This window comes from Oncorhynchus mykiss, chromosome 5 (assembly GCF_013265735.2).
Source record: "Oncorhynchus mykiss isolate Arlee chromosome 5, USDA_OmykA_1.1, whole genome shotgun sequence".
Lineage (NCBI taxonomy): Eukaryota > Metazoa > Chordata > Actinopteri > Salmoniformes > Salmonidae > Oncorhynchus > Oncorhynchus mykiss.
The window spans coordinates 47,161,463-47,174,305 of NC_048569.1; the positions used below are offsets into that span (position 1 = coordinate 47,161,463).

General features: G+C 42.1%; 1 protein-coding gene across 14 annotated transcripts in view; it reads right to left on the bottom strand.

The window, feature by feature from the left end:
• Positions 1–2,282: 2,282 nt before the first annotated feature.
• Positions 2,283–12,843, bottom strand: part of add1 (adducin 1 (alpha)) — a 53,900-nt gene continuing 43,339 nt past the window's right edge. For 4 of the 14 annotated variants that reach the window (XM_036977702.1, XM_036977704.1, XM_036977703.1 and 1 more), the window contains 4 exons: positions 9,963–10,119; positions 9,284–9,673; positions 8,306–8,389; positions 2,283–4,439 (listed from right to left, as the gene is read on the bottom strand). In XM_036977702.1, the coding sequence (XP_036833597.1) occupies positions 4,111–4,439; positions 8,306–8,389; positions 9,284–9,673; positions 9,963–10,119 (960 nt within the window). In that variant the 3' untranslated portion in view covers positions 2,283–4,110. Of the gene's footprint in view, positions 4,440–6,670; positions 6,819–7,023; positions 7,062–8,267; positions 8,390–9,283; positions 9,674–9,962; positions 10,120–12,843 lie in introns of all 14 variants that reach the window. The other 10 variants (XM_036977707.1, XM_036977711.1, XM_036977710.1 and 7 more) reach the window with 6 other exon arrangements.

Consider the following 12,843-nt stretch of genomic DNA (forward strand, 5'->3'; position numbering starts at 1 on the left):
TCGTCAGTTGACATGGTAAGTAATATTCTGCAGCGTCGCCATCTGGTAAACACTCAGCATTGCACTTCAAGGAAAACGAAAAAGGATGAGATGTGAAATAGGTGCTCGTCAGGGCCCCACCTGTTAGCTTTTTTGTGTGTGCATGTTTTGCATGTTATTTTGGCATTACTACGTGACACATATCAGTTATGTAAAAAATACTAGCTCAGTGCTTTCTTTGGTGGTGAAGCAGCCAGCGTAGGGGTTGCCAATGTTCTCTAGTTGCGTTGTGATTGGCTCAGGGTTCTGTCACTCATGGGGACAAAATCTACGAGGTGCTTGAAAATGCATGCCCCTCGGGTGCTGCCATAGTTACATTATAAGTGCCCATCCAAGAAGGCTCAAGGTCATTGGCCACAGATACAATGTTTTCAAATCATGTTATATCTACTGTAGCGTTGAATGGACTGATCAAGCAGTCACAAACTAGCAGTCATCATCATGAATCAAGTCAACAATCTACTGGAAAATCCTTTTTAATCCTTGTCATATGAAGAGAGATTAGAGATAAAACGTAGGTGCTCATCGGCCATAAACATTACGAAAATACAACAATGAGTGGTTTGGAAGGAATCAGTGGCTAACTGTAAGCATTGCAAAGCAATCACCAACTGCTATTCAGTGGACTGGGTGTGAGGTCCAGGTCTGGGTTTAAGGGTCTCTTTTCCAAGTTTAAAAGGATAAACATTCAACATTCGCCATGCTGTCAATCCAGCGTAACTTCTACCGCGTTCAAAACAACTGGAAACTCGGAACTGGGAAATCTCAAATATCAGTGAGTTCAAGACGACTGGGAACTCTGGAGAAAAAAAAACAGCTCCGATGAAAATACGTAAATCCAACCCGGAATTCCAAGTCGGGAACTCAGGCCACTTTCTGAGCTCCAACCTGAAGATCACTGACGTCATGAATCAACCTTGTTTTTTCCAGAGTTCACAGTTGTCTTGAAGTACCATAAATGTGTCAGAGAAAGGCCCTAAAAATTGTCAAAGATTCCAGCCACCCTAGTCATAGACTGTTCTCTCTACTACCGCACGGCAAGCGGTACCGGAGCGCCAAGTCTAGGTCCAAGAGGCTCCTAAATAGCTTCTACCCCCAAGCCATAAGACTCCTGAACAGCTAATCAAATGGCTACCCAGACTGCTGCTACTCTATGTTATATCTATGCATGGTCACTTTAATAACTCTACCTACATGTACATATTACCTCAATTACCTTGACACCGGTGACCTCGCACATTGACTCTGTACCGGTACCCCCTGTTTATAGCCTTGCTATTGTTATTTACTGCTGCTCTTTAATAATTTGTTATTCTTCTCTTACTTTTTTAAGGTATTTTCTTAAAACTGCATTGTTGGTTAAGGGCTTGTAAGTAAGCGTTTCACTGTTGTATTTGGCGCATGTGACAAATACTGTACATTTTTATTTGAAATTCAGAGAATGCCAGACTTTAATGACAAAGTTTGATGACAAAATTTACCCACGAAGGACCGCCACGCTACCTTCCTGTTCAAGTGAGCACAGCACATCAAGGCGAGTCCAAAAATGTATTGTTTGCTGCTGCATAAATTATGCAATATGCCAGGGAGATATGTATACGGTAGCTAAGAAAGTAATACTAAGTGAATGTTGTATAGTAAACTGTTCACAACGTTGACATCAGAAAACCGCTCGCCCACATAACGCCATACACGTGGTCTGCAGTTGTGAGGCCGGATGGACATACTGCCAAATTTTCTAAAATGACGTTGGAGGCGGCTTATGGTAGGCAAATTAACATTCTATTCTCTGGCAACAGCTGTGGTCGACATTCCTGCAGTCAGCATGCCAATTGCACGCTCCATCCAAACTTGAGACATCTGTGGCATTGTGTTGTGTGACAAAACCGCACATTTTAGTGGCCTTTTGTCCCCAGCACAAGGTGCACCTGTGTAATCACCACACTGTTTAATCAGCTTCTTGATATGCCACAACTGTCCGTTGATGGATTATCTTGGCAAATGAGAAATGCTCACTAACAGGTATGTAAACAAATGTGTACAAAATTCAAGAGAAATAAGCTTTTTTTGTGCATATGTTACATTTCTGGGTTATTTTTTCAGCTCATGAAACACTTAACATGTTGCAGTTATATTTTTGTTCAGTGTAGTACTAATATCAGCGAGTAATACCATAAGTATTGTTCTGCTGATGAAACGTCAACTCAAGATTTACTAGTCTTGGCAAAAATGATCATTTGGAATTGTTTGAAGGAAGGATTTTTATTAATGATTGAACAAAAATAAACAGTACAGTGAAAAAGAGATGGTAGTCTATAAATGGTATAATTACACATTTGTGTAATGGGGGAACAGCTTAGCTGCAAGTTTAAAACAATTCTAAGTGACTTCAAATTAAGAAATGACTAAGGACTTTGCTATCATTGTGCTAATAACAATACTAACAATAAGTAAAAGGGAGTTAGTCATAATGTAGAGACAACAAACAATACAAGGCCTTAGTTTAATGCCATGCGGTTCTTCAGGGAACAGGCTAATGTCCTCAGCTTGCATCAATCATGTAATATACCAGGTTAATAGTAGCCTGGTCATAGATCCATTTGTGCCATCTTGCCAACTTCTATGGTCCTTTATATCATTGGTAAAGACAGCACTAACAGAACTGGGACCAGGCTAGGTTTTGATAGTGGTCTAAAACCAAGCTTCACAGGCAAGTGGGATTCATTCATGACAGTGGTCCGGTATCAATGCCCCTCTGCCTGACAACTTTTTTTAAAAAGCCAAGGTGTAAGATCGCTAGCCTTGTCCCAGATGTGTCATTTCGTCCATTCCTATTGCCATTGTTTGGTGTGACAGCACAAATAGATCTGGGACCAGGCTGTAAGATCACACCAACAGATAGATTACATGAACTCCAGTATCTTGAATGCAACTTGAAAGCGAGATGTTTTCTTGAGACAGTTATTTCATTTCAGAGGGGGTTCACAGAGTAGTCCATTGCAGTGTGGTCACTGATCATGCATACAGTGTTAAAATGGTGCGATGTGGCTTCAAAAGAACTGTATTCCAACATTCCCTATATACTTATCGGTAGCCTGAATCCAGACTGAATTGTTCTTTTTGACTTTCAGTTTGGATCCAGGCTGACCTACTGTTTCCTCTAAAAGCAACGGTTATAAAACAGCAGTCCAGGCTGTGGTGCTTCAGTTCACAATGCTCTCACATCAAGTGAAAATGTCTAAATTAAGATTTTTTTTTTTAATAACAAAATAAATTGACTACAGCTATATCATTAACTATATAAAATACATTTGTATTCTCTGTCTAGTACTGTATCTGTCCTCTTAGGTCCCGTTTGTTTATGTCTTTGTGATTGGAGCAGCAGTCCTCCCTCTCACCAGGTGCCACTAAACCCTGGTTGATGGAAGAGGTACGGGAGTGACAGAATGTCAAATTCAGATTAAGAGTTGTTATGCTATTCTTGACATGATTTGAGTTCTCACGGGCCATAGGCCAAGAAAAACCTAACTTGGACCCCATGTTTGAGTGAACAGACTTTACGCTAATGTTAGAAATCTGAAATTAGCACCATGCAGTTCATTTGTAGTTATACATTTTGAATCGGTTACCACCAGTTAAATGACGGAGTAAAAGGGAGGGGGGGGGGGGGGGGGGGGGGAACGACACACACACACTTTGATACAATCCCAAAACATTGTAGTGGTTAATCGAATTTCAGTAACTATTAAAAAATAATAATAATTTGAAAATAAAAATGCACTGCTCACTCCAAGTAGTGGGCCTAAATAGACAGCATGCGTAACAAGCCACACTGAACCAGACTTAATGCACAGTCATTCACCAATGAAAGCGACTTATTAAAACTTCATAAGTGATTTTGACCCTTTTTTTTATAGAAAATTAGCACACACTAGGAGGTGCCCACAAAGTTGTAATGCCAGACAAACAAATTATAAAAAGCATCAACATCGAAATATGTGGGTTGTGGCTCGCTCAAGGGGAAGCAAAGGGTTACAAAGCGTGAGAGGGGTGTGCAGGCGGAGGTCTCATCTAGGGTTCCTTTGCTTTTTGTTCCTTTTCTTCCATCTTCTTTTTGTTTTTCTTGAGGAAGGAGGGAGTGCGGAACGTCTTCTTCTTCTTGGAAGATGATTTGCTGAGATATTCGTCACCGTCCTGTTCACAGTCTTGATTGCCAGCGGCGGAAGCGTCAGCAGGCCCCTCTCCCTCAGTGGTGGCGGGAGGGACAGGAGTGGGGTCTTTGGCGGGGAGGGTGGGGGCAGGGGTGGCGGAGGGTTCGTCGTCTTGGGTCAGGTCAGGGAGGGTCTGTCTCAGTGGAGCCTGGTCACTCTCATACTTATAGGTGTGCTCCGGCTGGGGCTCTGTGGGGGAGGGAGGGCGGGAGAGCAGGGGGAGGGAGGAGAAGATCTAATTAGATAGGAGGAAACGGTTCATTTACAGGGCCTGCAAAGCAGCTGCAATACAGATGAGACCACATGTCAAGGCAGATATGAGATCAGCTTTTAAAATCTGCTATTCAACTATTTACATTAGCCATTTCCCATTACTCTCACTTGGGCTACAGATTAATCCACAACAGCGATATATCCAATTTTCTTCTGCCATCATTCAGTCTTTATTCTGTCGCCCAGCTAGTCGTGAACACATATCTATATCAACCATGAAAACAGTCTACGTCTGCAGAGCAGAATCTTCAGGCATCAATAAGACATGCTCCTCAGCTGCGGAATAACACCATCAGCTCAACTGGCCTTCACCACCGCCTAGCTATACATTGAAGACTCGGACCACAAAAGCTTTACATTGAAGACTCAGACAAGAACGCTGACCATTTCACAAAGCAAAGCTTAACAGCTCTTTTACTTATGCTTAAATGCTTAAAATAACATCCAGAGAATGGTAAGGCCCTTACAGCTTTTATACAGTAGATGCGATTTAATAGTTTTTCCCCCCAACATCAATCTACACACAATACCCCATAATGACAAAGCAAAAACAGGTTTTTAGAAATGTTTGCAAATCTATTTAAAAAAAACAACTGAAATATCACATTTACATATTCAGACCCTTTACTCAGTACTTTGTTGAAGCACATTTGGCAGTGACGACAGCCTCAAATCTTCTTGTATAACGCTACAAGCTTGGCACACATGTATTTGGGGAGTTTCTCCCATTCTTCTCTGTAGATCCTCTCAACCTCTGTCAGGTTGGATGGGCAGCTATTTTCAGGTCTCTCCAAAGATGTTGGATCGAGTTTAAGTACAGGCTCTGGCTGGGCTACTCAAGGACATTCAGAGACTTGTCCCGAAGCCGCTCCTGCGTTGTCTTGGCTGTGTGCTTAGGGTCGTTGTCCTGTTGGAAGGTGAACCTTCGCCCCTTTGGCAAACTCCAAGCGGGCTGTCATGTGCCTTTTACTGAAGAGTGGCTTTCGTCTGGCCATTCTAACATAAAGGCCTGATTGGTTGAGTGCTGCAGAGATGGCAGAACCTTCCAGAAGGACAACCATCTCCACAGAGGAACTCTGGAGCTCTGTCAGAGTGACCATCGGGGTCTTGGTCACCTCCCTGACTAAGGCCCTTCTCCCCTGATTGCTCAGGCCAGCTCTAGAAAGAGTCTTGGTGGAGCCAAACTTCTTCCATTTAAAGAATGGAGACACAATCCCATCTCTGAGCTCTACGGACTATTCCTTCGACCTCGTGGCCTGGTTTTTGCTCTGGCATGCACTGTCAACTGTGGGACCTTACAAAGACAGGTGTGTGCCTTTCCAAATCATGTCCAATCGATTGAATTTACCACATATGGTCTCCAATCAAGTTGTAGAAACATCTCAAGGATGATCAATGGAAACAGGATGCGAGTCAATGTATTTTCAAAAATGTCTAAACTTGTTTTCGCTGTGTCATTTCGGGCTATTGTGTGTAGAGGAAAACGAAACAAAATGTGGAAAAAGTCAAAGGGTCTGAATACTTTCTGAATGCACTGTATATCAAATTCATGTGCATATAAACTATACAGTGCAGTGGGATTAAGTACAGTTCATCTTCATGCTTATGTATAAACTGTGCAGTCAATGTAGCATAAGACAGCCACTGTCCGCTGTTTGTCTGAGTTCCTCACCATGCATACAAGCCACAGACAATATACTGTATTTCTAACTCATATTACTAGCAGGTACACACAACAGACTGATTATCCATTTAACCCCAGAAGATCCTCTGAATATTGATGAGGGGTAAACATAACGCAGCACTAAGATAAACAAATAATTGATATAGGAAGCTGTTCATGTTACTGCTAAGCCAACAGAAAATAAGCCTCACACTTAGCAAAGCGAAAAAAATGATGTATTCTACTACAGCCACACTCCACTAAAATACAGGAGAGCTGTATTTACCAGAGGTTGGTCTCATCTGGAACAAAAACATTCAATACATTATAATAGCAATATACATTACCTGTTTCATGTATTTTATTAATGGAAATTCTAATGCAGGTACTTATGATTTCATATAGTTTTAAAATAAGATGTTCCCATGTAAGACTCAAAAAGGTTAAGTTCACAATAGGTCAACTCCGGGAAGGAAGAGATTACCTAAAAAGAGATTTGTTGCTGGGTCTATCTCAGATCTCTCCACTGTCGCTGGCTAGGAACATAGACTGTATAGGAAGTGGTGTTAACATCAATCTCATCATTTAAGAGATACTGTCATTTCAGACAGGGAGGACCTCTGAAATAGCACCTGGCAACAAAAGGAAATAAGAGGGAAAGAACAGGAAATCAAGGACCAAAGTGAGGAGGAATAGATACTCAACCCCAGCGGGCCACAGAGAAACAGAGAGAGAGAGAACGAGGAAGAGTCGGATGAGTGAATCCATGCAAAGAACGGTGGGGTTAATAGTTTGAACACAAGCCATGGGTCGGTGGTGAGTTGGAACAATACGTACTTACTATGGCAACAGGTACTCTCTAGCATTTCCATCTCCTGATAGTAACGCAGCCACAAAGAAGAAGCACAGGTAGAAACAAACGTCTATACATGCAAGTCAATCACAGCCACCACAGTGTTAAAATTATAACATAAAAATCCAAATGAAATTAGGAGAAACACCAGGAGAGAAAAAAAAAATCCATATTCTTAACAAGACTCCAAAAGATGGAGAAGTGAATGGGTTAAACCATCTTTGATTAGATTACACCTGTGATTGGTCTAGTAGACAATCACCTTCTACTTCTCTTCTATACTTTACATCCTACAGAACACACACTTGTTATGGTTTATACTGGGAGATGCTAGAAGAAGCACAGTATTGGCTTTAGAAAATCAGAGGAAGGATAATTATGTCCTTCGCAGGCCTCCATAGATCTCGATGCATTAATTCTTTATTATTGTATAATCCATGGCAAAGAAGAGTCTGGGAAATAATGTACTTTATGGTTTTTACAACCAGTAGTGTCATTATACTGTATTGGGCATTCCCCTGCTGACTTTAAAAGATGTAATCCAACAGTAATAAAGACCAAGAGGGAGAATAAAACAAAATTATTTCTTAAAATGATCAGAATGCACTTCAATCTTAATCTCATGTAAGAAAAATTCACTCCGCTCTAAAAGTCATGGCTACCTTTGGTACATTACCCATTTGTAGCGCTCTGTTGATCTTGAGGAATCATAATCTAAGAGGATATTCCTTGGACAAAAATGAAAACCCTGAATTACACTGAACTTTCCACTACATGAGGGTTATACTACAAATCAGGATCCATAATTTAGCCAGCTAACTTTGATGAACAACCAGAAATAACAATAGATTTTCTGGTTCATTAAGAAAGATAAACATAGATATGTGTTTTTGTTGTTGAGTTAATGTGACAGACCATGTTCATTTCAAGTGCATCTGAAATGTTAATGTTATTTCAGAACATTTAGCCAAGATAGCTGGCTAACTCATTGATCCTACTTTGTAGTATACCTCTCTGATCTTACGGTTTGTTTGTTTCCCATATAACCCAATGAACCCCAATTGACTCAATTAGTCTCAAACCTCTTGGCCTGTTATTACACATTAAACTGTTATTACACATTCAAAAGCAACTACAGTTATGCTAAAGACCACATCAAAGAAAAACAGACAGGAACCCTTGAATTCCTTGTTTTTGACCCTTAACCATGGTGACTCCATGGTGATACCCAGTAGTAGTCCAGGAGAAGCCCCTAGGCCAACTAACCTTCCTCTGCTCTGACAGGGGTGCTGGGGGGCGTGCAGGTCTGACTCTGACCCTTCACCTCTTCCTCAGGCTCCGGTAACGCATCTAGGGAGGAAATCGAATCAAACTTAATTTAAAAGTCCACTTCACAAACGAAAAGACGAAGGTTGTCAACTGGTCAGATTAGAGCAATGCATTCATTGATTTTGATTGAGGATTGTCAGTTACAGGGTTCATTCAAAACAACACACAACAACCCAGAGAAATGAGTGTAATACATTACTACCCTTACACCACCACATACAGTATATAAAAACAGCATACAGAACATAGGAGAAAAGAACACAGGCACTGATTATTATTATAGGATATTGCACACGACACTGCAGAAGTAATAAAGCCCACAATGGCAACAAGATCCATGTAAGTCCACCTTCACCCCAGATAAGGAACCTCTTCCATTGGAGACGCCAATCAGATGATTAGTAGTAAACCTTTACAAACCCCAAAAGGAAAACAGGTCCATGTTAGGAAGAGGAGCAGGAGGATGAGGAAGAGTCTCTTGCCCAGGACTGATGAAAGAGATCATTCATGTTCATTTGGGGAAGGCTTCCTCGGACAGCAACAATCAGCAATTGGATTCCATTGGTTAAACAGAGATGAGTCAGATCAGATGGTAGGGGGAGGGTTGCAAAATTCTGGAAACTTTCCCCAAATTCCAAGGTTTTCCAGAAATCCTGGTGGGATGTTTCCCAGTTCAAGGATTTCCTCCCTGCTGATTCCTGGAATCCTCCAACCTGGATTTATGGAAAACCTGGACATTTTGCAACCTTCATCATGAAGAAGTGGGCATAGGCAGAGGACAGACAAGGTTTGAGGATTGGAGGGGGCTAAGTAGTGGGTAGGACGGGAACAGGATCAACCCCGGAGAGACAGAAAAGGGACTCCAGTGTTAGAATACAGAGGGCAGGCCAGAATCGCTCTGCAGTCAGTCAGTACCTGGAGCCTCAAGGAGGGTGAGGGCAGCCAGTTCTGTGTTGGTGGTTCTGAGGGCCTTCAGCACGGCACAGTGAAAATCCTTGTGAGGAGACTCTGGGCGGGAATCTCCCCCGTAGGCCCTGGGCCCCGACCCTGTGGACGTCCCAGGGCTCTCCTGACCATCCCCCGGCTGTGTCAGGGTGTCCCCGCTGGGGAAAGAGGTGGTGGTGGTAGGGGTGGCCGTGGAGGCTGTGGGGGGGGTCTCTGAAACATCCAGTCCCTTCTCTGGGACACAGCGGGGCTTTGGCTTCAGTGCAGGCTTCTGTGGGGAGGTAGAGGGGGACAGGCCTCCCTCCCCAGGCCCAGGTGAAGGGAGCTGTGTCCTGGCTGTGGAGGACCCTTCACCCTGTACTGGATGAATGATGCAACAACAATTTGGATCTCTGTGATGGGTTGTGGGCTCCAGGAGCTTTGTGAAGAACTACCTCTGTATCTTTCTGCCATTGTCATTTCTGTCTTAAAACTGTATATTGCAAACCAATTTCCCGTCTGGAACTGCTGCTACTGCTCCTACTACTGCTCCTACTACTGCTACTAGAAGTTAATGGAGAAAAGAGGGTTTAATGGTGAATAAACAGTGCAGTTCTTCTCTGAGTTGGTATAACGTGACCCAAGAGGTGATCTAGGAGACAGGTCTTACCATCGGGTCCTTTCTGTTTGAGTTCCACCTCCTTGCGGTATTCCTCCAGCTCCTGGTCGAACTGCTTGTTGAAGGGGTTGGGGCCTTTCTGGTTGATGATGACTCTGGGCTGGTACTCCTTCTCTATGATGGCCTTAGACGCTGTCACCAGCTCACCCTAGTGGTTCAGACAGGAAGGGACACATTGTTGCTAAAAAACAGGCCTGTTGTGCGTCACAAAATTAATATTGTCAGACAATTTTTTAAATCAATGCCAACACTGAGAATTTCTAAGTATGTTAATACTAGTATTTGGCAGGTCAAACCTGTTTAGGTGATTTCTGGTATGTCATCAAAATAAATCACCATGTTTTTGGACTTTTTTTTACCTGGTACAATCAACATTAATTTCCAATGTTAAAGATCAAATTTATATTCCTAAAACTTAAGTTGAAATGGATGTGGTCGCTGCTCCCCCCCCCTTTTTTGTGGCCCCTATCTTGACAGCGGACAGAAAAATATACCTTTTGAAGTACATTTTCTGCAGTTCTATGCATTCGGCATTGGGGAAGAGACCATTTTTCAATTTTATAACAAATGTCATTCAATTCTACTAATTTTGCCATGGGGCAGAGATATTTTTTTTTGCAGTTTTAAAGCAAATTTCCTACAATTCTACACATTTTGCCATGTTAATGATCTGAGTGAGAGTGAGTAACAAAATCAATGGGGGACCCCTGAATGTCCGGGCCCCTGGGCACGTGCCCAACAAGTTTAGGTATCTGGCTAGACTAATTTACAAAATCAAAAAAATTGTTAGCCAACGCTGCTAACTGAGTGACTGTCAATGACTGACAAAACAAGAGAAAAACTACTGATGCACAACCAAATCTCGAACTTGCACTTTGTGTATTCTACTTAAAAAAATAAAATAAATTGATTTCACCTTAATTTAACCAGGTAGGCTAGTTGAGGATAAGTTCTCATTTACAACTGCGACCTGGCCAGTCTAGCCAGACACCTAGGTATTTGTAGTTGTCCACATATTCTAAGTCAGAACCATCCAGAGAAGTGATGCTGGTCGGGCGGGCACGGGCAGCGAACGGTTGAAAAGCATGCATTTGGTTTTACTAGCGTTTAAGAGCAGTTGGAGGCCATGGAAGGAGTGTTGTATGGCATTGAAGCTCTTTTGGAGATTAGTTAACAGTGTCCAAGGAAGGGCCAGATGTATACAGAATGGTGTCGTCTGCGTAGAGGTGGATCAGGGAATTACCTGCAGCAAGAGCGACATCATTGATATATACAGAGAAAAAAAGTCAGTCCGAGAATCGTACCCTGTGGTACCCGAATAGACTGCCAGAGGTCCAGACAATAGGCCCGATTTGACACGCTGAACTCTATCTGAGAAGTGGTTGGTGAACCAGGTGAGGCAGTCATTTGAGATGTTGAGTCTGCCGATAAGAACGTGGCGATTGACAGTGTCGAAAGCCTTGGCCAGGTCGATGAAGACAGCTGCACAGTACAGTCTTTTATCAATGGCGGTTAAGATATCATTTAGTACCTTGAGCGTGGCTGAGGTGCACCTGTGACCAGCTCAGAAACCGGATAGCACAGCAGAGAAGGTGGTCAGTGATCTGTTTATTAACTTAGATTTCGAAGAATTTAGAAAGGCAGGGCAGGATGGATATAGGTCTATAACAGTTTGGGTCTAGAGTGTCCCCCCCTTTGAAGAGGGGATGACCGCAGCAGCTTTCCAAACTTTAGGGATCTCGATACGAAAGAGGTTGAACAGACTGGTAATAGGGGTTGCAACAATGGCAGCGGATCATTTTAGAAAGAATAGTAATCATATAGTTGTATACGAGAACCATATAAACTGCACACGCACCAAAAAAATGTTTTGAAAAGTGCCAATAAAATCACTCATATCAATTAGGGGGGAATATCAGGTTGTATGCGCTGTTGAAACTAACACAACGACAAAAAACGCATGGAAACTGGAGATATTTTTTACATCACTGATTAGAGAACAACCTGCAGTAGACAGTCTGCTTGCATTTCGGAGTGATGCATTTTTATTTGGAAGTCGCCAAAACGGAAAGAGAAACGCAACACTTAATCTCATATCGATATCACGTTGAAATCATTTGCGCGAGAGGGAGAGATTGCACGTCCTGTTCAAACTAACAGCTCAACAAAAAAAAAAAATCACACGGAATCTGGGAATGTGTACATCACTGGTTAGAGGACAATTTGTATTTTTAAGTGTTGCATTTTGATTTTGGAATGTCGGTTGTTGATTTCGGGAGGCTGCCATCACGGAAAATGGAAAAGACCACTTTTTCTGTTAGTTAACGTAAATGAATCACGACGCAGCATAGGATATGAACAATGACAATGGTTAGCTGCTATTTAAGTGATAGTTTGACTGTCAAACCCATGCATTGGTGTGGCCAGCGACCTCAACTCTGCGTTGCAAGTCCTGCTCAACCCAGCCCATGACAAAATCAACAGTACAAAACCAATGATATTGATCTGTTTTAAGCAATACATTTCGTCATTGTGATGACTATAAACTTTTATATTAACATCACCAATCGGAGGTAAAAAAGGATGTGTAATTCCACTACATTTTATGGGGTGAAAATGCAAGCTTGTGTAAGGTAGTAATAAACTGTCCACATTAGGGATATTAGGTCAATATACAATTACTTAAAATAGGTGCAATATGCAGAAATTGGTCCGCCATGTCCTGGTTTCTGAAATATTAACAGTTAGCCTAATTTCAGTTTGTGACAAAACAAGCAGGTTTTGAGTGTGTGGAGAATCAGTTTACCATCCAAACTGCTGTGAAATATATTTTCCATAACCCAAAATGTTTTATTTTCAGCTGGTGTACAAA